Source organism: Aotus nancymaae, unplaced genomic scaffold (assembly GCF_030222135.1).
Source record: "Aotus nancymaae isolate 86718 unplaced genomic scaffold, 86718_ANA_hifiasm-v0.15.2.pri h1tg000058l, whole genome shotgun sequence".
NCBI classification, from domain to species: Eukaryota; Metazoa; Chordata; class Mammalia; order Primates; family Aotidae; genus Aotus; species Aotus nancymaae.
This window is the reverse complement of record NW_026988472.1, coordinates 41,836,139-41,862,094: the sequence shown is the minus strand read 5'-3', so window position 1 is coordinate 41,862,094 and position 25,956 is coordinate 41,836,139. Positions and strand designations below refer to the sequence as shown.

The window sequence follows — 25,956 nt, the reverse complement described above, 5'->3', positions numbered from 1 at the left end:
AGTGTGGTGGCATGATCTCAGCTCACTGCAGCCTCCGCCTCCCAAGTTCAAGTGATTCTCCTGCCTCAGCCTCCCAAGTAGCTGGGACTATAGGCATGTGCCACCACACCCAGCTAATTTTTGTATTTTGTTTTTTTGAGACGGAGTTTCTCTCTTGTTACCCAGGCTGGAGTGCAATGGCGCGATCTCGGCTCACCGCAACCTCCACCTCCTGGGTTCAGGCAATTCTCCTGCCTCAGCCTCCTGAGTAGCCGGAATTACAGGCACGCGCCACCATGCCCAGCTAATTTTTTTGTATTTTTAGGTTTTAATAGAAATGGGGTTTCACCATGTTGGCCAGGATGATCTTGATCTCTTGACCTCATGATCCACCCGCCTCAGCCTTCCAAAGCGCTGGGATTACAGGCGTGAGCCACCGTGCCTGGCAAAAAAAAAAAAAAAAAAAAAAAAAAAAAGAGTATTTGATCATATTTCTTTTAAGACTAAGGGAGCCTATATATATATATAGTCTGTGTGTTGATAAAAAGCATTGTTTTGGCCAGGTTCAGTGGCTCATGCCTGTTATCCCAGCACTTTAGGAGGCTGAAGCAGGAGGATTGCTTGAGCCCAGGAATTCAAGACCAGCCTGGGCAACATAGCAAGATCTCACTTCTCCAAAAAAAAAAAAAAAAATTAGCTGTGCATGGTGGCGCAGGGAGGCTGAGGTGGGCGGATTGCTTGAGCCCAGGAAGTCAAGGCTGCAGTGAGCTATGATCATGCCACTGTGCCTCAGGCTGGGTAGCAGAGTGAGACCCTGTCTCAAAAAAAAAAAAAAATCCAAAAAACAAAAACCCAAAAAACCCCCACTGTTTTCTTGTTACTTGAGTACTCTGAATTTACCAGTCTACTAGTAAAGTTTTTTTTTTTAAAAGAGGAAACCCAGCAGCAGATAAGGTTGCTTACTTTGCCTAGGGTTCTACATCAGGTTCATATTTGAATTGAGATTCAAATTGTAGCTTGTTAAGATTTCACCTTAGTATTTGGGAGTAAGCTGGTTGGAATGGTTTACCTATAATGAATTGTTTTGCAATCTCTCATCGTCAAAAAAAAGCTAGCATTTTACTTCGACATAGTAAGCTCCAAGAATATTAAGCATTTAAAAATATATATTTTAATATTCACATTTGCTGGTAGACTTGATAAGTATAAATCCAGGAAATAAATTTATTATTGAAAGAAAATGAAATTTATCCACAGAGAGATCACAGTTGGGAGGGGGTACGAATGTTATTTCATGTGATCAGTGTCTTTCATTTTCCAAAGGAAAATACTGGAATAACCAAAAATGTTTCAGGCTAGTTTTAGTAATTTAGGTAACTCAGCACTGATGACATTTTATTCTCTGGGAGACTTTTTGAATCCTCAGACACTGCTGTTTAACCACGCTGCATTTTTGAGAAACATTTCCCCCCATTTGTTAAATCAGCTGGGTCACCAGCAGTAGAGCTGCGTTATGCTTCCTGACTGCGGCTCAGAACGCCAGGCTTGAGTGATCGCCTCTGAACTCTGATTTGGTTCTTTGAAGCAGGAAACACAGTCTCCCACGATGTCACCCCTCGCCTCCCCTCCTTCTTCCCCGCCTCATTACCAGAGGGTGCCCTTGAGCCATGGCTACAGCAAACTGCGGAGCAGCACAGAACAGATGCATCCAGGTAAGAGGCAACCTGGGGGCCAGCTGTCCCAGGCAGTGTCTTAGAGACTCCTTAATTTACCAGGCAGCAATGCTTCAAGCTGTTTAATTTCCTGATTTAATTACCCCTGTCTTTGGAAACATGGCTCAATTTAATTTTATATTCTCAAGCAAGGTTTTTTTTTTTAATGGATTTAAACATATCTGAGTAATGTTTTGTTTCCTGTCCTAGAAACTAGTTCATCTTTAGACTTTTTAACAACTAGATGATTTAATCTTTCATAAATGGATTTTATTGAACAGAACATACCATGTTAAGGGTGTGTATTTTTTTGGAATTGTTATTCCTTTCTGCAAACACACCAAACATATTTATATAGTAACTGCTTTAATGAAATTTCTTAAGAAATATAACCAAAAAAGCAAAAGAGTTGATCCAACCTTTGAAGACTGAGCACTTAAATGAAAATATTTAGGTTTTATGCTTTGGAATAAGGCTAAAGGAAATGCTAGGGTAGCATTTTGCTGAGGAGTATGTTGCATGCACAGTTGTGGGGTTGTCTTCTTGCTCACATTTATGCTCTGCTGGCCTCGTTAGGTGGTAAAATATATTAGTTAGTTCTGAGGATGACTTGCAGAGTTGGCTGCTCAGGCTGCAGTGCCTAAAGCACTGGAAATTCACTGCAGCATCTTGTCCTCCTGGAGTTCAGACTCCTAGTTTAAGATATGACCAGTTAAAGGTATTCTAGAATTGGACATCTGCAACCCTCCTGTTTTATTTTGTGGACTGTGGCCCCAAATGACCCAGTTTCTGCAGGTTTTTACTGCATTAAAAATAGTGGTGACTTTTAGAGGGACACAGAAATAAAACTGCGTGCTAGGCTGAATGAAGAGAGGCTGTAATCTTGCAGAGAGAAGCAGGCGTGGCATAATGGCAATAGCTTTTGATTGGAAGCAGAAGGTGTGGGTTTCTGTGACTAGCTGTTGGACTTTGGGCAGGCCATTGAACATTTCTGAACCATGATTACCTTTTCTCTCTTAAAATGGAGTAACAGTATCCTAGAGGGGTGTTAGAGGATTAAGTTAGAACGTGAGTGTAAAATCTGTTTGGAAATTAAGTCCTATGCACGTGCAAGATGATGTTGCTAATGGATAGTAACAAAAAAAAAATCACTGTCCTTGTAACCTGAATGTCTCAGTGGGGTCAGAAACTTAATGGGGTTGAGAATTTTTCATTTTCCTCTTACAGTTTCCCCTGTCTGATTTCCCTATTTTCAGGAGTGGTTTTTTTTTCTATTTCTAATCTTATTTGGGTTTGGAAGTTGGTTTTTAATTCACAGGTGAAACTGTTTTTGTTTACTGAGTCAGCCTGTCAGCAAGTTCTACCTTTAGTATTCCTTAGAAAACTTTTCTGTTTCATCTACTTCATGCCCCATTCTCTCCTCGTTCCATACAAATTGGGCTTCCATTCCCCCAGTGGTAACGAAGCAGCGTGCTTCTCTCCATCTTTCTTGACTCTCAGCAGACTGCACCAAAGCTGTCTATGCCTTCATTTCTTTTCATATTTTTAAAAAAGTGAGGTAAAATATACATATGATAAAATGTACATGTTTAATTAATTTATTTTTGAGACAGGGTCTCACTTTCTCAGGCTGGAGTGCAGTGGCGTGATCATGGCTCACTGTAGCCTTGATCTCCTAGGTTTAGGTGATCCTCCCACCTCAGCCTCCTGAGTTGCTGGGATTATAGACATGTGCCACCACACTGGACTAATTTTTTTTGTATCTTTTGGTAGAGATGGGGTTTCGCCATGTTGCCCAGGCTGGTCTTGAACCTCTGGACTCAAGCGATCCGCTTGCCTTGTTCTCCCAAAGTACTGGGAGAACAGATGTGAGCCACAGTGCCCGGCCATGCACATGTTTTAGATCTTCAATTTGAGTTTTAGCAAATGGGTAGGATTGTGTAGCTACCACTTTGATCAATAATTTAACATATCCATTATGCCAGAGATACCCTCTCTGGTCACTCCCTGCCCCCTAATGTAAGCACTGTTCTGATTTTCATCACCATCATTAGTTTTGCTTCTTCTAGAACTTCATACAAATGAAAACACACAGAATGACTGACTATACTCATATGTGTTTGCCATCTTTCCTTCAGCATAATGGTCGAAATTTATCCATATTATTGTATCAGTAATTCATTCCTTTTTATTATTTAGTAGTGGAATCTATTGTATGAATGCACCACATTTCGACAATATATTCTCTCGTTGCTGGACATTTGAGTTGTTTCCAGTGTTTGGCTATTATGAATAAGGATACTATGAACATTCGTGTACGAGTTCTTTTGTGACATATGCTGTCATTTCCCTGGCTCCTAGGAATAGAGTCGCTCAGTTTTAGGGTAGTTGTATATGAAACTGCTGAAGAGTTCTGGTTTGACAGTGAACTTTAGAGTGATGAAATCTTTAGGGTTTTTTTTTTGTTTTGTTTTTTTTTTTTTTTTTTTGGTACACCTCCCCTTGGAGAAAGGTGGTACTTCCAGTTCTTATTAAACCTCTTGTAAGGGCATCAAAGAATTATTTGTTTTGCATTGTATTGCATGTTTGGGGTTGATTTGGAAAGAGAGAGAGAGTTGAGTAATAGCTACTTTTTAACTTCCTGAATTCAGATCCAATTGAGGAAGGAGCCAGAAGTCAGACTGATGACAGCCTGAATATCAGCTTTATTATTGATATAGCTGATGAGAGCACATGTCTTAGATTTGTGACCAGATGGGCTTTAGACACTCACCTTTCCAGTCACAGGCAGGGTTGGCCATCCCAGGTTTCCCACACAAGTAGGAAGAGAGAACCTGCCTCTCCAAAAACGGTCCCCCACGCAGCTGAGTCTTCATCTGAGCCTTACTGATGAGATAGGTTTGTCTCTTCCAAGGGAAGGCCCTTGTAGGTGAGAGATAGAAGCCAAAGGCCAGATGGTGGCCTGTTCCCCCATGTGTCTCCCCTGGAAGTAGAAGTAGAAGCTTTTATGGGAAGCAGAGGCACATGAGATTTGCTTCCTAGGGAAAGCTCATGACCACTGGCACCCCAACCATGCTACAGTTTACTTTATTTCAAGCCTTTTGGCAGAGCGCAATTGGTATTAATGGTTTAATTCAGTGTTTCATCAGCGTGGAATGATTTTTTAAATCCTATTTCTCAGAAGAGAATGGCTGCCTACAAGCTGAGACTTACTTTTTAAGATTTGGATTATGTGCTATGTATGTTTGTTTTGCAGTTTTTATATTTGTATTTGTTCTTAGCAATTTCTGAAAATCCACTTAATGGGTTGCCAGGCAATTGTTTTGCTATTTTAATGTGTGTTAATGTATTATAACGTTGTGTTTCAGTTACTAGGAAGAAATATAAAAAGCAGATGTGTACCCAAGAGTGATTTATCATTCTTGATGTGCTATCGTTGTACCTTCTTTATTTTAAAAAGAGCAAACTATGCTAAACATTAGGTCATAACAGGCTGCTCTGCTCTCTACCTGATTTTATTTGTAAGTAAGCTACAGAAAGAAAAAAATTTACTTATTTATATATTTAAGAAAACTCAAACTACTAACCTATAGAGATGAGAAACAATTTCAACTTGGGTAATAATTTCTGCTTTCTGTTGGAGCTGCATACTACCTGGTTATGTTTAACTACCATATTGGCAAGATCATTATTAAGTCTTCTGGAAATAAAAGGAGTGAAAACATACATTCAGTCTTGTGGCTTAAAACATTTTTTTAAAGGCAGCAAAATTGTTTTTTAAAAGTTTGATTAGTGAATAGTAGAATAATAAATATAAAATATATTCACTTTTGTATTTTTCTCTAAATGATTTTACATTCTGTCTGATTTATTTTTCAAAAATAATGTTGGTTTTTAGTGTTCAAAATGCACATTAGTTTTCTTCTTGGGGAAGTGGATGATCAATGGAAGATATTTACATAGGGAGTATATATAGAATTTACCTCATATTTGGAATTTGAACACTTATGACACTTTTCTAGCTATTGTTGCTTTCTATCCCAATTGAAGCTCTCACTGTCCCACCTTCACAATTTATTCCTAATCTTAACCCAGTGTAAATATTTTTCTGCCTATCATGAATTGGTTGAATGTCTTTAGATTATTTAGTGAAATTGTGCCAAAGAGAATCAGGGGTTTTCAGTCCTAGGTGGCCCTATGAGTATATACTCATGATTCTGTTGCCAATTCTTTCTTGAAAAGCAGAGGCTGTATCAGTTTGAGTGTGAAGTCATCATTTTTGGATGGAATCTTTGCATACCGTGCTAACTTTCCTTTCTGCTGTTTCAGCTCCTTATGAAGCGAGGCAGCCTCTTGTCCAGCCCGAGGGATCCTCATCAGGGGGCCAAGGAACCAAGCCCCTTCGGCATCAGACTTCCCTTATCCGGGTAAGTGATGATGTAGGGTTATGCCATTGGGACAGTGGAGGCAAGCTTTGGACTTTGGGGACATGGCTTTTTGATGGCCCCTCCTTTTCCTTGCAAGGAAGATCTAAAACTGCTCCCTCATGCAAATATTGCATGTCTTGTTTGTTGCTTGTATAAATTCCTAAATCTTTTCTACTGTGTATGTTTCTACCCCTTCTCAGTGTCTCTAGAATAAACTAGGCTGCTTCTTGGTCTTTAGTATATCCCTCTGCCTTCACCTATCAAATCATTAGCCACCAGCTTCAGGAGAGCTTCACTTTTTCTGAAGCAGCCTGTCTTGTCTCTGCCTTATTCTTTATTATTACTCATTTAATGCATAGTTAACTGTTTTCCATTTGTTTTGTTTCTCTAATTACATGGTAAACTTTTGGAAGGCAGAGGTAGTTCTGTATTCTCTCTCAGTGCCTAGACCAATGCTGTTTGGAGAACAGTTATTGTACAAGTGGCAGCAGCTACAGTTTCCTTTTGTAATAAATACCAAAGAAATATTATGGCAAAAGCACAGATGATATCTCAGTTTGTTCTGGCTCTACCACAGCTTAGAAAATTTCAGCTTCCCTTTCTCCAGTGTTTTCCTTTGGATAAAGAGCTCTTACTTTGTTCTCTGTCTGCAGCTGTTGCCTTGTGTAGTGTCTCTGGGTCCTGTGCTGGGAAATTTATATTCTCAAAGAAGGGTGTGTGTGTGTGTGTGTGTGCGCGCGCGCACGCGCGCGCGCGCGTATGCGCGTGTTTGCGTGCATGCAGGTTTACTATTTGACACTAAAAAGAGGAAGTGGGGCGGTTTGTATAACATTTCAATTGTCTAACTTGGGAAGAAGGAACATTTTTGCACAGGCACTTCTACTCACAAGGGTGGTGTCAGACATTCCCATAAAGAAGTGGGCTGCTAGTTTGGAATGGAATAAACAAAGTCTTAAGATCCTGGTGTTCATGGAATACCTTCTGGGGATGGGGCACTGTGTTAGACGTGGTGCAGAACTTGATCTTCTAAGGTGATACTCTGTGTACAAATAATTTCTTAAAGATACTAATTTAGCCACAGGCTATTTATTTATATTTAATGCTTCCTACAACCATAAGATCTCATTACTGCTGCTTCTAATAGTATAAGTGAGTTGATTGTGGCTGAGAGAAGTCAGATAGCTGGCCTAAGGTTTCATTCATAACTAGTCAGTGACAAAGGGAGAATTTGAGTCTAGGCCTGTCCAGTGTCAAAACCTGCTATTTTCATTACTTTGCCCCACATTAGAGTCCCATATTACAAGAAGGCTAGGTTCTAGAGTTGCTGCATAAAGAAACATTGGGTGTAGTAAAAAATATTCTAAAAAAAATCCCTTATTGGTACCACATTGGAGAACCAATATGCCATTTGCTCCCAGGGCCAGTACAGCTCAGTTTTATCCCCAAGTTGCAAAAGACAATTGTTTCTTCAGCTGAGCTCCAGATGTAGTAGTTTGCTGTGTTTAGAGATCCTGCAGTACAAAAATACGTGCCTTTAAACATGAGAATCACACCCACTGTGGAGTGAGGTTTATGTTAGAAAATGTATCAATAGGACTGGGATTTATTCCTAAGCTCTCCAAAATGTATCTGTGCAGGTTCCTACAGAGTATGTCCTGGGTCTGCAGAGGCCAGATCCTGAATGGTTAGGATGATAGTCAAACTAGCAGTGCATACTGAGCTTTACAGTGGTGTGATTGGGCTCACCAGACCCTTTCTACCTAGCCCCCTGGATGGCATGGTCATGGGTGCTCATTTGGATTGGCATCCTGTGGCTTCTCTTCTAATCCCCAGGTTCCTTTTTCTGCTGACAAACATGCTTCTTGAGCCCTTCACTCAACTGATATTTAGTGAACACCTATTAAGTGCCGCCTGTTTTGTATTCTCAACACAGTGCAATGTGTTGAGAATACAAAAATGAGGCATAACACTAGCAGTTGCTGCCCTCATGGAGCTTACAGTAGTTCTTCATGGAGCTGTTGGAGAGATGGCCATTAACCAAACCAACACAAAGTAAATATATAATTACGATATGGGATAACAGTAGGAATTACACTGTACTTTGAGGATGAAAATGGGCATGGGGTATGACCTAGCCTTGAGGGGCAGGGGCTGATCAAAGAAGACTTCTGGAGGGAGAGCAACATTTGAGTTGGAATGAGAAGAGTACATAGCTGTTACCCAGGTGACGGGGTGGGAGTGGGGAGCAGGTGATAAGATGGAGGGAACTGCATATGCAAAGACATTTCCTATGGGCTTGACAATTTAAGGACATTATCTCTTTCAGTGCCCGCAGCTATCTTATGAAGTAATTAGTGTTGTTACCCCATTTTTCAGATGACAAAACCTGAGGTTTAGAGACCTTATTTAATTTGCCTAAGATCACAGCTAGGAAGTGGCAGGGTTGGAGTTCAAACACTGGACATGATTCCTTGGTCTCTGGCTCAGGAACCAGATGGATGGTGGTGTCACCTGTTGAGCTAGGAAGCCCTAGATGAAACACTGGCACTGGGGAAAGATCATGAGTTCAGTGTTGGATGTCAGGAACTGAGCTTTTGAGATAGTCCAGAGGAGTTGTTGAAGAGCTGGTATGTTACATGGGTCTAGAGTTTTGGAGAGAGCTGAGGCTGGACACAGGTATTTGGCAACAATGGGCTATCAGTGCAGAAAAAATTAGACAGGTTCTTACCCAAGTCCAGCAAAACTCTGTGTGACCTTGGTTGCCCAAGGTCACATAAATCTTTCTCTTTTCTCTATTTTCTGTAATGCAAATGACTTTGAATGGATTTATCAGCCCATTGTAACAATCAGCAATAGTCCCATTCTCTTAATGTGTCCGTGGTTTTCATGGCTGATGTGTTGTTCGTTCTTCTGTTCTTAGGTTTCCTTCTTATGCCTGTTAACTTGGTTTGGCTGGACTCCATGTTCCAGAAAGCAAAATGCCAACCTGGATTAGTCATGTAGATGAGGGGATTTGAAGTGAAGGTTCTTGGTGATAGGGGATTAGTGTTTACTGGGCATGGTGCTAGGCCTAGGCTGGGGTTACTAATTCCCCTCATGTTGCCATGTTAATGTACCAATGGCAACCTTCTTTCTCTTCTAGCTAGTTCTCTGGCCTTGTATTCAAGTTCTTCCTGCCTGATTACAAGGGGACATGTCCTCTGAGTCCTAGGGGAAGCCTTTAGGGACTCCCAGCATGGTGTTGGCATTTTAGATGTGCCTATGCCAATCCAGTGCCTAAACATTGGAATGATACATCTTTTTGCTTACTATTTTAGGGATTTCACTTTTGTTCGGGTGTTGGATATTTTTCCCTTCAAAATTTCAGGCACTAAGCATATCCTATGGTGATGGATGGTTGATAGTGCTTTTTAAAGAAATTATAAGACTTATTTTCTGCTTCATCTGTTATCACATGTTTAGAGGTTGTTTTGTGGTTTGCTTTTCACAAATTATCCTCAACATCTAGATAGTACAGTCGTTTGTAATTTTGCTGGCAAAAGATTTAGAATTGCACCCTTTACTCCCACTGTTCTCCACCGCCTCTGTTTTTGCAGGGTCGTGAGAAACTTTATGTTAAGTCCTTGTCTTTTTTGTCTCCTTGGCAGCTGTGGACACTGACCACCTTCTCGAAATGCTCTCATTATTTGATGTCCATCATGCCTGCTTTCCTGGTTTTCCTCCTGCTTCTGTGGCTGCTCTTTCCTCATCTTTTTCAATCTTCCTTCCTCTGCCTGCCCCTTATTATGTTGGAGACCCCTGGGCCTACTTCTTACTCTACTTACTCTTTAGCTCTGTGGATGCTGATGACCACATTGCCCCATCTGCCAGACGTCTTCACTCTAATGTTCCACTGTCACTTGCAACTGACATGTTTTTTTCACAAAACCAGCTTTCACTCTTCCGCTCCTAGCTCCACCCACCCATCAGCACAGGCCAGAATGCTGGTCATTGTCTTTGACTTCTCTCTCTCTCTCCTTATGCCTGTTCAGTCTCTAAGTCCTGACTGTACCACTTTCCAAATAGCTAGTGTCTATGCATCCCTCTGTACTTCTTCATTCAGGCCATTATCCTGTTCACTGATTGTATTATATCAGCCCCTCTCTTTCTCCTTGCTTCCACTCTTGCATTCTTCCAATTTATTATTCTCATTTCACATGAAAACAATCTTAAAAACACAAAACACAAATCTGATCATCCTGCTGACTTGATTGAAGCCCATCCCTCTCTGCGCATGGCTCTTAACATGTCATCCATGTTGCTGTCTGGCCCTCACCTACCTCTTCAGCCACAGCAGCTCACTGCTGCTCTCCCTCAACTCTATGGCCATTTCCCAGATGGTCAGTGTTCTCTGTGTGGGAGCCTTACTCTTCATCCTAACTTTTGCCTTCTTTGTTTTCTCCTTTGTCCGAATTCATCTGTGCTTTTATTCCCCATTGAGAACGTGAAACCTAAGTGTTTTCTGATATTTTCTTGTACATGTGATGTTTTCCTTTTTTTCACTCTTAAAAAGAAAAAGGTCCATTGCTCATCAGCTTATTTATGTGTGAAACTCAGCCAGAGGGTTAGGCATTTGATCATTATTGTTTTCCCATCTCAGAGGCAACCAGGGTTGCCTGTTTCTTTTGTATCATTCTAGGAACGTTTTGCACATGTACATGCAAATATAGGTATTCATATATATGAATGTGTGTGCATGCAGAATATATTTTTACCTGCCTTTAGGGAGACAGATTTGGCAAACGAAATATTCTTCCAGCTAGATCACACTAGAAAAAAATTATCTTTTATTTAAAACCAAAACACATTCACTTTTCAAACCCTCAGGATACTGCTGTGATGTTTTCTTTGCTTTTTGGAGGGGTGAAAGTAACAGTTTTCTAGAACATATTCTCAACACTCACTACTCTTCTTCAGAGATGACAAAATGACAGAATTTGGAGACATCTATTACTCTCCCATTCCTCAGAGGGCTTAGCTATATTTTTGCTGTAGGTTTTCTAATGAACAGGTAGGGGAGGGTATGTTAGGCATTGTTAGCCAGCACCATATTCATCTCAAAGTGTGTAACTTGAAAAATGTTTATTTAACTTAGTTATCTTCTTTCCTCCCTCACTTTCTCTCCATCTTAGTTTCTTGCCATACCTCCTACCCTAGATATAACTGCAGGTACTTATGGCTAGAAGCAGGTGATCTCCACTCCTTGGGGCCTCTTGGAACCCAAGAGAAAGGCAAGTATGTGAAAGAAGATGAAAGAAATGAATATTCCTGAGGCTCTGTTGGAGTGATGTTGGCCTGAGTCAGAAGATAATTGATAGTTACCACAAGTAAATTGTTCATTCTAAGAGCTTTGATGAAAACAGCAGGAAGTAGTATTTTTCGGAGGCTGATATAGCACCGAGAGAACTTCTTGTGGCGTGAAAGATATTTTATGGGTAGACTGGACCAGGACGCGAGGAGGATAAGGAGAGCAGAGGAGTGAGAATGACTGATGGGTTGGGATGGGATTGAGTGAAGTGGGTTAGAGTTGAGTCATGAGAGAATTGGTCATCTGAGTTTGGAAGAAGAGTGAAGCAGGTAAATAAGTGGGGCATACTGGGTACTGTCTTGGCCACTCTGGTTGTCTAACCTAATACTCAGCCCGGGGATGTGACCTACAAAGCAGGTCAGGCCCACCTGGCTTCTTTTGGGGTTCAAGAATTATTTACCAAGGCATTACTTAGTAGGTGTTCATATGAACATGTGTGAGCTCTCAAACACGATTGTTCTTCAGAACGATTACAGATTTAAAAAATATGTCAAACATTCAAAAGATACAAAAGGGCACAGTCAAAAGTGTCCCTACCATTTCTCCCTAAAGCCACTCATCCCAGGGGCAGCTAATATGACCCATTTATTTTATATAGTTCTATACAAAGCATTTATATAATGTATATGAATATCTTACAAGTGAAAATATGTATTATATATAATTATATGTAATATATGTAAAACATAGTTATACTTTTTTACACATATGGTGGCATACTGTATATCTAGCATGCATTTAGCACTTTTAACAATAAGCTTTATTAATGTTCTATAGTGGCACATAAAGTACTTCCTCATCTTTTTGTTTTATACAGATGTATTTCATTGTCTGCATATTGCGTAAATCATTTAGCCAGCCCCTTTTAATTGACATCTCGTGCTTGCAATCACTGTGTTTTGTAGATATATGGGACCAATTCCTAGAAATTGAATTATTGGGTGAAAATGCCTATATATTTGTAATTTTTGATAACGACTTTCAAGTTGGAGGTGTAGCAGCTTATGTATTTGCCAACAATGTATGAAAATGGCTATTTTCTCATACCTTTGCAAATGCAATGTGCTAACAAATTTATGGATCTTTGCCACTCTCATAGGTGAAAAATGATAACTCAGTGTAGTTTAATTAGCATATCTCTTTATTAGTGAAGTGAAATATATTAAGTTTATGAGCTGCTTGTATTTCCTTTTCTGTGAACTGTTGATTCATTTCCAGTGCCCCTTTTTCTTTTGAGTATTGGTTTGTCATTCTTTTTTTTTTTCCCAGCATAGGGCAATTTATTGCAAAGAAAAAATATTTTGAAAGTGAGGTGTAGAATGGACAGTACACCCTGAAAGAGGATTCAGGGTGGGCTGCTCGTAAGGATGAGACAGCAAAGACCAGCATGAGGGAGCCTCCCTTTATGGGAGCCTTACATGGTTATTCACAGGGGCGGGAAGAAATGTTACTACTAAGCATGTTCTGGGTGGTCATTTGCATGCACATGTGCAGTAGCTGTACACGCTTGTTCATATTTGGCATGTCTCAGCATCTTTTATATATATATATTTTATTGCACTTTAGCTTCTGGGGTACATGTGAAGAACATGCAGGATTGTTGCATAGGTATACACAAGGCAATGTGGTTTGCTGCCTCCATCCCCCTGTCACCTACATCTGGCATTTCTCCCCATGTTATCCCTCCCTAACCTCCCTACCCCTGTCCTTCCCCTATGCCCCCACAACAGACCCCAGTGTGTGATGCTCCCCTCCCTGTGTCCATGTGTTCTCATTGTTCAACACCCGCCTATGAGTGAGAACATTCAGTGTTTGATTTTCTGTTCTTGTGTCAGTTTGCTGAGAATGATGGTTTCCAGATTCATCCGTGTTCCTACAAAGGACACGAACTCATCATTTTTTATGGCTACATAGTATTCCATGGTGTATATGTGCCACGTTTTCCCTGTCCAGTCTATCATTGATGGGCATTTGGGTTGGTTCCAGGTCTTTGCTATTGTAAACAGTGCCACAATGAACATACGTGTGCATGTGTCTTTATAATAGAGCGATTTGTAATCCTTTGTATATATACCCAGTAATGGGATTGCTGGGTGAAATGGAATTTCTGTTTCTAGATCCTTGAGGAATTGTCACACTGTCTTCCACAATGATTGAACTAATTTACACTCCCACCAACAGTGTAAAAGTGTTCCTATTTCTCCACATCCTCTCCAGCATCTGTTGTCTCCAGATGTTTTAATGATTGCCATTCTAACTGGCATGAGATGGTATCTCAATGTGGATTTGATTTGCATTTCTCTAATAATAAGTGATGATGAGCATTTTTTCATATGTTTGTTGGCCTCATCTATTCTTCTTTTGAAAAGTGTCTGTTCATGTCCTTCGCCCACTTTTGAATGGGTTTGTTTGTTTTTTTTCTTGTAAATTTGTTTTAGTTCTTGTAGATTCTGGATATTAGCCCTTTGTCAGATGGGTTGATTGCAGAAATTTTTTCCCATTCTGTTGGTTGTCAGTTCACTCTAATGATTGTTTCTTTTGCTGTACAGAAGCTCTGGAGTTTAATTAGGTCCCATTTGTCTATTTTGGCTTTTGTTGCCAATGCTTTTGGTGTTTTAGTCATGAAGTCCTTGCCTATGCCTATGTCCTGAATGGTTTTGCCTAGGTTTTCTTCTAGGGTTTTTATGGTGTTAGGTCTCATGTTTAAGTCTTTAATCCATCTGGAGTTAATTTTAGTGTAAGGTGTCAGGAAGGGGTCCAGTTTCTGCTTTCTGCACATGGCTAGCCAGCTTTCCCAATACCATTTATTAAATGGGGAATCCTTTCCCCATTGCTTGTTTTTGTCAGGTTTGTCAAAGATCAGATGGTTGCAGATGTGTGGCATTGCCTCCGAGGCTTCTGTTCTGTTCCATTGGTCTCTATCTCTGTTTCGGTACCAGTACCATGCTGTTTTGATTACTTGGTTTGTCATTCTTAATGGAATGAAACCAGAAACTGGTCTGTCTTTTCCTTTGGACCAGAGATATACTGGAGTGTGTGTGGAAGACTGCTCCCTGAGTGGTCGAGGGGAGATCCTGGCACCTGAGACCCCTGAAGGAGGTTATGGACCCTAGCTGCTTCCCAGTTCTGGAGAACCCCAGGCCTGCCTGCAATGGGGGATTTCTTGTTTATAAGGTCATGACAATAAAGTTGAATTACTTAGTTTATGGGTAGAGATTAGGGATAAAAAAAATGCTCTATTGTTAGAAATGGTAAATGTCAACACTGTGTGTGTGTGTGTGGACCTCTCAGCATTGCTGAGACAGCTGAATTCTGTTCCTTTCACTGAAATGGGAGGGAGGAGGAGATAGAGGTCGAGATAAAGGTAGATGGAGGGAGGGGGAGAGAGAGAGAGAGAGAGAGAGAGAGAGAGAGAGTGTGATAGGAAGAATGAGTTTGATGCATTTTCTAGGTATATATGTGCTTTATTCTTGATATCTTCTTTCACCAAATTCATTCCCCATTTTATTTGAGACCCCAGATGGACTTTTACACCATCTCCTAAGGGGTCAAAGGCTAATACGTCCTCCAGGTGTCCTACTTCACTGAGTCTACTGAAGAACCCACAAATACCTGAGCAGACACTATTGCCATAAGGAGTTCCTGTTTTTTTATAGCCTCCAGTTTCCTGCTTACTTATTTTCTTCACCTGCTTATAGTTCTCTTTGTGATTTTCTAGCCCTTAACTTTTGGGGAAGGAAAGAAACAGTTAATCTCAACTGATAACTGAAGTTTATTTTCACAGTATAAATCTTTTCTACCTGTTTCTTTTTTCTTTAATTTATTTATTTTTGAGATGGAGTCTTACTGTGTCACCCAGGCTGAGTGCAGTGGTGTTATCTCAGCTCACTACAACCTCTGCCTCCCAGGTTCAAGCAATTCTCCTGCCTCAGCCTCCCAAGTAGCTGGGACTACAGGTGTGTGCCACTGTGCTTGACTAATTTTTGTATATATATATATATATATATATATATATATTTTTTTAGTAGAGATGGTGTTTCACCATGTGGCGAGGGTGGTCTTGAACTCCTGACCTCAGGTGATTCATCTGTCTTGGCCTCCCAAAGTCCTAGGATTACAGGCCATGAGCCACTGTGCCTGGCCTCTACCTGTTTCTTAGTATATTCCTCAGGTGCTCACTGTGTACCCACACTTCTTGACAATAAAAGAGACGTTTAGTTGATTTAGCCTCCCAGATGTAGCTGAAAACACTGGATTGAACTCCTGGTTCCAGGCAGTACTTTGTAACTCTGGAAAGGATAGTGACTTATTTCCCAGGACCTTTTGGTCTCAGTTATATGCCAGGCTGTGGATATGGAAGATTTCTTTACGATTGGCACCATTTTAGCCCCTGGGCCTGTCAGTCTTTCCCTTGATCTCAGGCGAGCAGGGAGTGTTATGCCCCCAGTTGCCTATCCCAACAATAGTCACGACTGACTAAGGTGCCTCTTTGGTCCCAGTGCTGTGTTGGCCCTTTTCAGTCCTCCCAACAATCTCACAAGGTAGGTGTTACATCTTCCATTTGTCCATTTGAAATACTTAAGTGGCTTCCATGAGTCAGCCACCATGACAGGGGTACACTGAGGACTATACAGTCTCTTGCCCTCAAGGTGCTTGCAGTCAAAAGGGGCAGATAGATTTGAATCAAATGATCCCACCTATGCATGTGTAATTGAAAACTGAAAATTGCCCTAAAGGCCTTAAGGACATGGTGTCATGTAGCAGAGGAATTCAGCCTATAGCTAGAAAGTGAGAGAAGGCTCCTTTAAGAAAGTATCTGTTGAGCTGAGCTGTGAAGGATGAATAGGAGTTAAATAGGCAAAGGAAGGATGGTGCTGGGAGGTGAGGAGAGGAGTGGAGTGTCTCCTGTAGAGGTAAGAGCCTGGACAAAGGGCACATCTTGATCAAGGTTCTTAATTATGGACACCAGAATCCCCTTTGGCTAGTTGAAGCAAATAGTGATTTATAATAAGGGATTTGGACAGCCTGCCAAGTCTTTGGAAGGGCTGAAGATGCAGACTCTATTCTGAGTTTCCAACAATCTTCAAAACCCCATAGCAGAGCTGGGCTGCTGAGAGAGCTTTGCCTCTGTCACAATCAGAAAGCTACAGCATTGGGAAACTGCTGCCCTAGTGTCAGCTCCAACCAGATCCACACCACACACAACCTTGGCAGGCAAATGAAAGCTTTGTTCCCTGCCTGTAACTCGGGTCTACATCAGTCCTCCATGTGTGTATTTGTTAAGTGGAACTTAAGTTCTATTTGGAATTGTAGCAGCAAAGGTGTTTTGACAGTGGAGTTTTTAGCTAGCCAGCTTGTGCAGTGCTGGGACTTATGCTGAAGGGTGGAATGGACATTGAGTGACGCAGTCTCTACCGTATTTCACATGGAGAGCAGATACATTTGAAGAACTGAAAGAAGGCAGCTGTGGCTAGAGCCTGGAGTGGGTAGAAGATGAGGCCAGAGAGGGATGCAGGGCCTTGTGGGCTCTGTGACTGCCTTGCAGGTGGGAGCTGATGGCTCAGAAGTTAATTTACTGGTTAGCAAGTGACATGCCAGATTAGAACCCAAGTCTGTCTGCCTCTGGAACCTGCATTCTTTTTGTACCTCCAGTCAGTAGCCTCATTCTCCAAAGCGTTCTTGAATTTGGCCCAAGTTCTGGATGCATCTGTTTCCCATCTGAACTCGGGCTGCCTTGAGTGTGAAGGGGAGAACATAGTGAAGAGTCAGGCAGCCTTGGCCTAACCAGCAAGGACGAGGGTGGGAACGTCATTGCTCTGTTAATGGAAGTCTGAAACCTTGTCAGAGTCTCCCCTTACTGCTGATTTCTCATTTTTCTTGGCTTTCTCCTCTAAGCAGAGCACAAAATCCTGATAATCATGAAGGAAAAATGCCCTTCTGGAACAGGAGATCTTGGCTCCTGAGAAGAGAATTGGAGACAGTGGTTACTAATGAGCATTTCTTGTGTTAATCAAAATACTGTTAGCGCCACATACTGCAATCACAGTAAAATGATTAAATACCTGGATTGTTTGACTATCTCTAGGATTCTTTTGTGATGATATGCCAGATGCTTACATGCAAAAATTACATGAGAAATAAAATAGTGCTCTGTCAGTATAATTTAATAGTTCACCAGCCAAAATCTAAAACTAAACTAGATGATGGGGAGGAGGGTGTAAATACAGCATAATCATAAGTCAAGCTCAGATCCTCAATCTGCAAAATTGCAGCAATGATTTAGGCATTGCAGTGAGATTCTTTCCATAAGGGAAATGCTCTATTTTTAGGGATGGATGAACAGATAGAGATAACTACAGAGCTTGATGATCAAGAGTACATACTTTGGACCCAGTTTGTATTCTGGCTCTACCCATTTGCCATAGGTGCGTGGTCTTGGTAAATTATTTCCCTTACCTAATCCTCAGTTTCCTGTTCTGCAAAATGGGAATTACCGGATTTACCTTGCAGGGTTGTGAAGATGAAAATGGATTGTGTCCATTAGGTACTTACGGCACCTGACACTTAGCAAAGCAGTAAATACTTGTTGCCGAACATTTTTCTGTGTCTAAGTAACAGTTTTAAAAAAGTAAAGCTTATAGTAATAAGCAGCAACTGTGTGTTGCACTTTAGGCTCAGAGAGATTCCTACAGTTTGGCAGTCAACCTCTGAACTATTGAAATTAGATCCCTAAGTGAGTTTGGTAATATGTGGTTGAAGGCATCTTTGTGTGTTTATTTCTCTGAAGAAACAGATAAGATTAAATTTCTCTTTTGGGATTTAATTTTAACTAACTTTTCTACAGACAAAACCAAATTATTAATTGCAACTTCTTGTGAATCTATAATTATTTTGAAATAAAGACTAGAAAAAAGGAAGTTTTAAAAAAGTTCTCTGATTTCAGAGGTAGGGGAGAGGGCTCAGCCTTTATAATGTTGGATGACATTATGTGGTAAATGCCTATAAAGTCCAGCTTCAGTCAGTGTAAGAGAACTCAGTTTAACCTTTCTCTGTCTCTAGACTGGGATTGAGAATTTTTTCAAATATTCGTTTGTTTACTTATTCAGCAAATACTTCTTGAGTGTTTCCTGTATGTTAGTCACTTTTCCAGTCATTTGGGATATAGCAGCGATCAAGATATGTATAATTTCCTGTCCTCATGAGCTTTATGGGATAGTATGTGGTAGGGTGAGAGGCAAAGCATAAACAAGATTGATCGAGCATAATATGGAATGGTTTCATGTTAGAACAGAATTGCTGAGCTCTGTCTCCTTTTCTAGCTCCTTTTCATTCCTCATTGAACACTTTCCCCACAATTTTACTCGAGCTGTCTTCTCTTTTTAACTGGGAATCTCCTTCATATCCATGAAAGATGAACCTGTATTACCCAAAGACAGAAAGACTGCTGTAAAAATGAATCAGCATTTGTGTCCTATAGATAGCCTGCATAGACAATCAAATTAGAATTAGAAAGTTGTTTGGGCTCATAATGGTCTAATGTCATTGGTCAAATTGCAAAACCACGATAGCCTCAGGCTTCCATCTCCAGGACTGGCTGTGTGGTTGTGAGGGGCAGATCTTCCTTTCCTTTGGGCCTTGCTTGAAGGATACATTCATTGGGGAAACAGCTGCTATAACAAATATGCCCCACATTTTAATGACTTTGCATAGTAGGTATGTTTCTCACTCATATAGCAGTTTGGCAGGCCGCAGTCCTCAGCATGGTGATTCGTGCACCAGAGCTCCTTCTGTCCTGTCACTCTGCCATTGTCTGTTCAGTGGGCACATGGGAAAGAGAGTAGAGGAGTGCCACAGGGTACTAGCCCTGCCTGGAAGTAGGGCAGGCCACTGGTGCCTACATTGCAATGGCTACAGCTCAGTCACATGACTGCATGTAACTTCAAGGAAGACTGGAAACTCATTGCTGGTTGGGCAGCCACTTAGTGACTCCTCTATACCAGGCATAGTAGAGCATGAATTATTGGAGGAGTCTGCTGTAATCCCACCTATCAGGACTGCTACCACTTGCCTCTGTGACTTCTTTTTTCTCAGCCCCATGACTAATTCCCATGATCTTTCTTTAGGCAAATTAATAGTCACTTGGGCTATAGTGTAGTTTCACCAGTCCAGTAGCCATCCTTTTCTTTACAGTAATCGAGTCTTCTCACATCTTTGCTAATGAGATCATGTTTTAATCAGTGATTGCCTTATGGTAATCTTATTTCCAAAATATTTTTGGCAGAGGAGGCATCCTCACATATTCGCTTTGGGCTTAATATGAGCTTTTGCTACTCTAGATGGTTTTTTTACTAAGGCAGTAACAGGACACTGTTAAAAGATCATTACCTCGCAAAGGCCCACGGCGGGTGTTGACGCAATGTGATTTCTGCCCAGTGCTCTGAATGTCAAAGTGAAGAAATTCAATGAAGGGCGGGTAAACGGCGGGAGTAACTATGACTCTCTTAAGGTAGCCAAATGCCTCGTCATCTAATTAGTGACGCGCATGAATGGATGAACGAGATTCCCACTGTCCCTACCTACTATCCAGCAAAACCACAGCCAAGGGAACGGGCTTGGTGGAATGAGCGGGGAAAGAAGACCCTGTTGAGCTTGACTCTAGTCTGGCACGGTGAAGAGACATGAGAGGTGTAGAAACAACTAACAGGGAACGTAAAGGACCTCTTCAAGGAGAACTACAAACCACTGCTCAACGAAATAAGAGAGGACACAAACAGATGGAGAAACATTCCATGATCATGGTTAGGAAGAATTAATATCGTGAAAATGGCCATACTCCCCAAAGTAATTTACAGATTCAACGCTATCCCCATCAAGCTACCGATGACCTTCTTCACAGAACTGGAAAAAACCACCTTAAACTTCATATGGAACCAAAAGAGAGCCTGCATAGCCAAGTCAATCCTAAGCAAAAAGAACAAAGCGGGAGGCATCACACTACCGGACATCAAACTATACTACAAGGCTACAGTAATCAAAACAGCATGGTACTGGTACCAAAACAGAGATATAGACCAATGGAACAGAACAGAGGCCTCGGAGGCGACACAACATATCTACAATCATCCGATCTTTGACAAACCTGATAAAAACAAGCAATGGGAAAAGGATTCCCTGTTTAATAAATGGTGTTGGGAAAACTGGCTAGCCATATGCAGAAAGCAGAAACTGGACCCCTTCCTGACACCTTACTCTAAAATTAACTCCAGATGGATTAAAGACTTCAACATAAGACCTAACACCATAAAAACCCTAGAAGAAAACCTAGGCAAAACCATTCAGGGCATAGGCGTAGGCAGGGACTTCATGGCCAAAACACCAAAAGCATTGGCAACAAAAGCCAAAATAGACAAATGGGACCTAATCAAACTCCACAGCTTCTGCACGGCAAAAGAAACAGTCAATAGAGTGAATCAGCAACCAACAGAATGGGAAAAAATGTTTGCAGCCTACCCATCTGACAAAGGGCTGATATCCAGAATTTACAACGAACTAAAACAAATTTACAAGAAAAAAACAAGCCCATTCAAAAGTGGGCAAAGGATATGAACAGATACTTTACAAAAGAAGACATACACGAGGCCAACAAACATATAAAAAAATGCTCATCATCACTGGTCATTAGAGCAATGCAAATCAAAACTACATTGAGATACCATCTCACGCCAGTTAGAACGGCGATCATTAAAAAATCTGGAGACAACAGATGCTGGAGAGGATGTGGAGAAATAGGAACACTTTTACACTGTTGGTGGGAGTGTAAATTAGTTCAACCATTATGGAAGACAGTGTGGCGATTCCTCAAGGACCTAGAAATAGAAATTCCATTTGACCCAGCAATCCCATTACTGGGTATATACCCAAAGGATTATAAATCGTTCTACTATAGGGACACATGCACACGAAAGTTCATTGCAGCACAGTTTACAATAGCAAAGACCTGGAACCAACCCAAATGCCCATCGATGATAGACTGGACAGGGAAAATGTGGCACATATACACCATGGAATATTATGCAGCCATCAAAAACGATGAGTTCGTGTCCTTTGTAGGGACATGGATGAACCTGGAAACCATCATTCTCAGCAAACTGACACAAGAACACAAAACCAAGCACCGCATGTTCTCACTCATAGATGGATGTTGAACAATGGGAACACACGAACACAGGGAGGGGAGCACTATACACTGGGGTCTGTTGGGGGGGAGTAGGGGGGACAGCGGGGGGTGGGGAGTTGGGGAGAGATAGCATGAGGAGAAATGCCACATATAGGTGAAGGAGAGGAAGGCAGCAAATCACACTGCCACGTATGCACCTATGCAACAATCTTGCATGTTTTTCACATGTACCCCAAAACCTAAAATGCAATTAAAATAAAAAAGATCATTACCTCCTCATAGGTGAAATGGCTGGACTCTAAAACAGCATTTATAGGATGCCTTTAGGGTGGGTTTATGTTTTAACCAGAAATGTTCTATGATTGAAATAATATACACACCCTTCTTAAGTTCTCTCCAACAGTGCTTCCTTGCAATTTGTATTATTTAGCTTTGCTTGATTTTTAAGATAGTTTGATAGTTAGTAGGGATAAATGTCACCTTTTGGGATTTTATTAATAGTATTACTTTTTAATGAGTCTTTTGAAGTCTTTCATTATAAACAGTCTGCTTTCCCCAGAGATAATAACTTGCCGTGCCAAATATTTGCATTTCACTTGAAACAAAACCAAGGGGTTGAATGTTTTAAATATAAGCAAATCTAATTCTCCTGTGTCTAGAGAAACTGTATAATGAACCATATGTATGTGGCTTAAGCAGACAGATGTGAAAGATTTCTCTCTCCCTCCTTTTATTTAAAAAATAAAACACTGGCAGAGCTCAAAATTGGCACCAAGTAGCAAGTATCTCTGCTCAGCCAACAAAACCACTGGAGCTGGAGTTGACTAGGGGAGGCCTTTTTAGGGTACATGCAAAAGTGAAGCTTTTCCTGGTCCTTGCTTCTACTTGGAAAGCTAAGTCTCCACAGCTTATTCACCCTCATTTCTCAGTGCCTTCAGACTTCATAATGAGCCATTCTTAGGTGACTGACTTTTCAGATCTTTGCCTGAGAAGTTGTGTCGATTGTTGTGGTTGATTGTTGGGCTAGTTCAGAAGAGATGAGTCCACGCATCTGGGTCCTGCGGTGAGATGGCCCCTAGCTGCTGACAAAGAGGTGCTGAGCTACATTCCACTTCCAGAATGGGCCTTCCTCTGGTGGTGGCCATATGGCTTCTTTCTCTCCTATTCTTCTTATAGCCCTCCCCAGCTCTGAGCAACCTTTACCTCTGGCTGGGGTTGCAGATAGGGCCTTAACTGGTTTTCCTGCCTTTAGTCTTTCCCTGTTCACTCTCCTCACTGAAGTGATCTTTCTGTGACTCAGATCTGATTATTCGATTGCCCCATTTAATATTTATCTATGTCTCCCTATTGTCTTCTAGAAACAGTCTAAACCCCATAAGTTGGTGTACCTGAGCCTTCATGATGACCTGGGTCCTGCTTTTTCTGTCTACACCATCTTGAGGCAACACCACTAACATCCACCCTGTACTGGCAGCCTGTTCTATCTGTCCGGAGCCCAAGGGAGCTACTTTCAGGAGACGGCCATTTTTTTCTCGTGTTTTGGTGTCTTTGCAAATGCTGCTCCTTTTGGCTGCCTTGCTCTGCACGTCCTACAGCATTGCTTCTTCAACTTGAGTGTGCTTTGAATCACTGATAGGGCTTGTTAAACCACAGATTCCTGGGCCCCACTCTCAGATTTTCTGACTCACTCAGTGTGGGATGGGGCCTGGGAGTCTACTTCTAGCGGCCCCCCTGATGTTGATAAGGGTGGTATGGTGACCACACTTTGAGTGGCAAAGTTCTAGAGTACCCTCTCTTACTAAAGCACTTTACCTTGCTGTTTTGAGATTGCCTGTTTACCTTTCTCCCCCACTGGACTCTGGGCTTCTTGGGAAAAAGAATCTGCCCACCAGTGTATCACTATTTACTAGTATCTGGGATATTGCTGACATTCAGTAAGTATCTGCTGCATGAGTGAGTGAGCAGGTCACTGTTTATACAGCAAAGTTCAAATCATTTTGTTTCTTGCAGTGGATTGGCTTTCTTTTGGAATATTTCAGCATAATAGTGTGTGGAATGTTATCAGATCCTTCCATATGCCCCTATCTGACTTTGAAATACTAATTTAGTGGATATGGAACTTGAGAACCCCCATGGAGATCAGACCATAGGTGAACTACAGGAAGACAGACAAGGCCTTCTTTTGGTAGATCTCCAACTTTAAAATGTCAAAACAGACTCACAGGTTTTCTTTCAGAAAGAACATCATAGAGCAGTTTCCACATCTCTTGCAATACAAGACGTATCTTTGAACTTCCTGAAGCCTGTCAACAAGTAGAGCTCTTACTACCTTTTAGTATCTGTGAAGTATCTGCCAGGGATTATAGTTAGGATAAAGGAGTATCTGATATGGCTCTTGCCCTTCAGATTGAAACCTGGGTGAAGATGAACACTTTAAATGTTCAAACGTGGTACTTACTATGACTATCATAAAGATTCATACATATGTTTTTGAGACAGGGTGTTGCTCTGATGCCCAGGCTGGAGTGCAGTGGTATGATCATGGCTCGCTGCAACCTTGACTTCCTGGGCTCGGGTGATTCTCCCACCTCAGCCTCTTGAGTAGCTGGGACTTCAAGTGCATGCCACCATGCCTGTCAATTTAAATTTTTTTTTTTTTTTTTATAGAAATGGGGGTTTTGCCATGTTGCCCAGGCTGGTCTTAAACTCCTGGAGTCAAGTGATCTGCCTGTCTTGGCCTCCCAAAGTGCTGGGATTATGGGTGTGAGCCAACATCCCCAGCCAAGATTCATATTTTTTAAGATGCTCAAATCACTTAGTTTATTAAGTCAATTTCAAGCATACAGAGAGAAGCAAGGGGAAAGAGATGGGGGATAGGCTAGCACACTTAGTGCAAACCAGTTGAAGGGCCACTCTGTGGGTTACACGGTGCTCATATGCCCTCTCCCTTTGTCCTAAGGCCTTTCTAGGTTTAGGGAGTAGGAACTCTCCTTTCCCACTTAGGTTTTCTTGAAAAGGAAGAGGGGTTGTGGTTTTCATGGGAATCTAAGAAATGAGAGCCAAGGAGTGGCCCACTAGTCTGTAGGGGTGGGAGTTCTTGGCTGTTCATGTTTGTTCTACTGTTAACAGGCCTTGCCCCAGTTGCGTTAAGTTTGCTTTACTGTCCACTTATCTTTAGGCTGTCACAGCCTTCCTTGCCCTCCTTCTTTGTGTCGTTTCTCTACCTATGTCCCAGTTTCTGCTGATGCTTGGTTCTGGCACCCTCATAACTTTAAGCCCCACCTGCCCTTTCTCTATACCACGGCCCTGCTGAGCATCTGTTTAGGGTCTGCTTTCTCTGCTCATTGGCTTTGATATTTCTCATCCACATTCCCAGGAATGAGCATCTGACCTAAGCCCTTGTCAGAGCATCCCAAAGGACAGTGTATGGTGTGCCCACCCACCCTTACTCCCGCTCAGGTGACACCAGGCATGAGTTGGGTCATGGTGCCCACACAAGGCTGCCAGACCCACCTTCGCAGCAGAGCATGGGAACAGGCGGTACCCTCTGTCATGGCCGTGGGCATGGCAGGTACATTGGAGGATTTGAGCAGGGGAAGACTGTTCTGGGAAGAAGACACACATCTTACCCCTGAGGAGTGAGCATGTACAGTCAGAAAGCCTGCTGAGAGAAGGCTGGGGTGTGAGGCTTGTGAAGGCCAGGTGCAGGAGTGGATGTTTTGTTAAGCAGCAGGTCATCTCTGTAGGCTTTTAAGCAGAGGAGTTAATCACCCCCTTCTGTTCATTCCTGATTTCTGTTGTGGGAGTAGACTTGAGACCTGCTAAGAGGCCACTAATGCCACACTGAGGTAATGTGGGAGAGGAACTAGAAAGCAGATGGCTATGGCATTGGAGAAAGAGGCACACATGGGTTGACAGGGACAGCTACATGGCAGCTTCATGAGCAGGAGGGAAGGGGCATGTTCTAGGGGAACAGCAGCTTCCATGTCAGACCCGGGAATGCAGCAGACCCAACATCCAGCTTGGAGATTTCTTCTCTTTTTCTATTTCTTTATTCAATGGAACTGTATTTTCCCAAAATGTTGCAGATCAGTTATAGCAAACGGAATGGTGACGGTCAAGGAAACTGACTCTGGGCTCCTTTTTGACTACAGCAGCTATGTGGAAGCAGCTGCAGCTGCAATAAGGGCCACTCAGCATGAAGATTTCTGTGTCTTCATTCACTCGGAAGTGGTGGGACAGAGCTTCCAACCCACATCCCACCTTCTTCACGAACCATCTTTGCCACCAAATCGTTGACTCATAGGTCTGTTC

General features: G+C 41.8%; 1 protein-coding gene and 1 non-coding gene across 11 annotated transcripts in view; one reads left to right on the top strand and one right to left on the bottom strand.

The window, feature by feature from the left end:
• The window catches only part of REPS2 (RALBP1 associated Eps domain containing 2), a 285,301-nt gene that overhangs the window by 82,991 nt on the left and 176,354 nt on the right, over positions 1-25,956 (top strand). For 6 of the 10 annotated variants that reach the window (XM_064364499.1, XM_064364493.1, XM_064364492.1 and 3 more), the window contains exons 4-5: positions 1,565-1,691; positions 6,021-6,118. In XM_064364499.1, coding sequence (XP_064220569.1) covers positions 1,565-1,691; positions 6,021-6,118 — 225 coding nt within the window. The remainder of the gene's footprint in view (positions 1-1,564; positions 1,692-6,020; positions 6,119-25,956) is intronic. The other 4 variants (XM_064364494.1, XM_012434379.2, XM_012434411.2 and 1 more) reach the window with 1 other exon arrangement.
• Positions 25,705-25,836, bottom strand: LOC135269985 (small nucleolar RNA SNORA16B/SNORA16A family). The gene has a single exon (XR_010338215.1). It is a non-coding gene; the product is annotated as a small nucleolar RNA SNORA16B/SNORA16A family (small nucleolar RNA).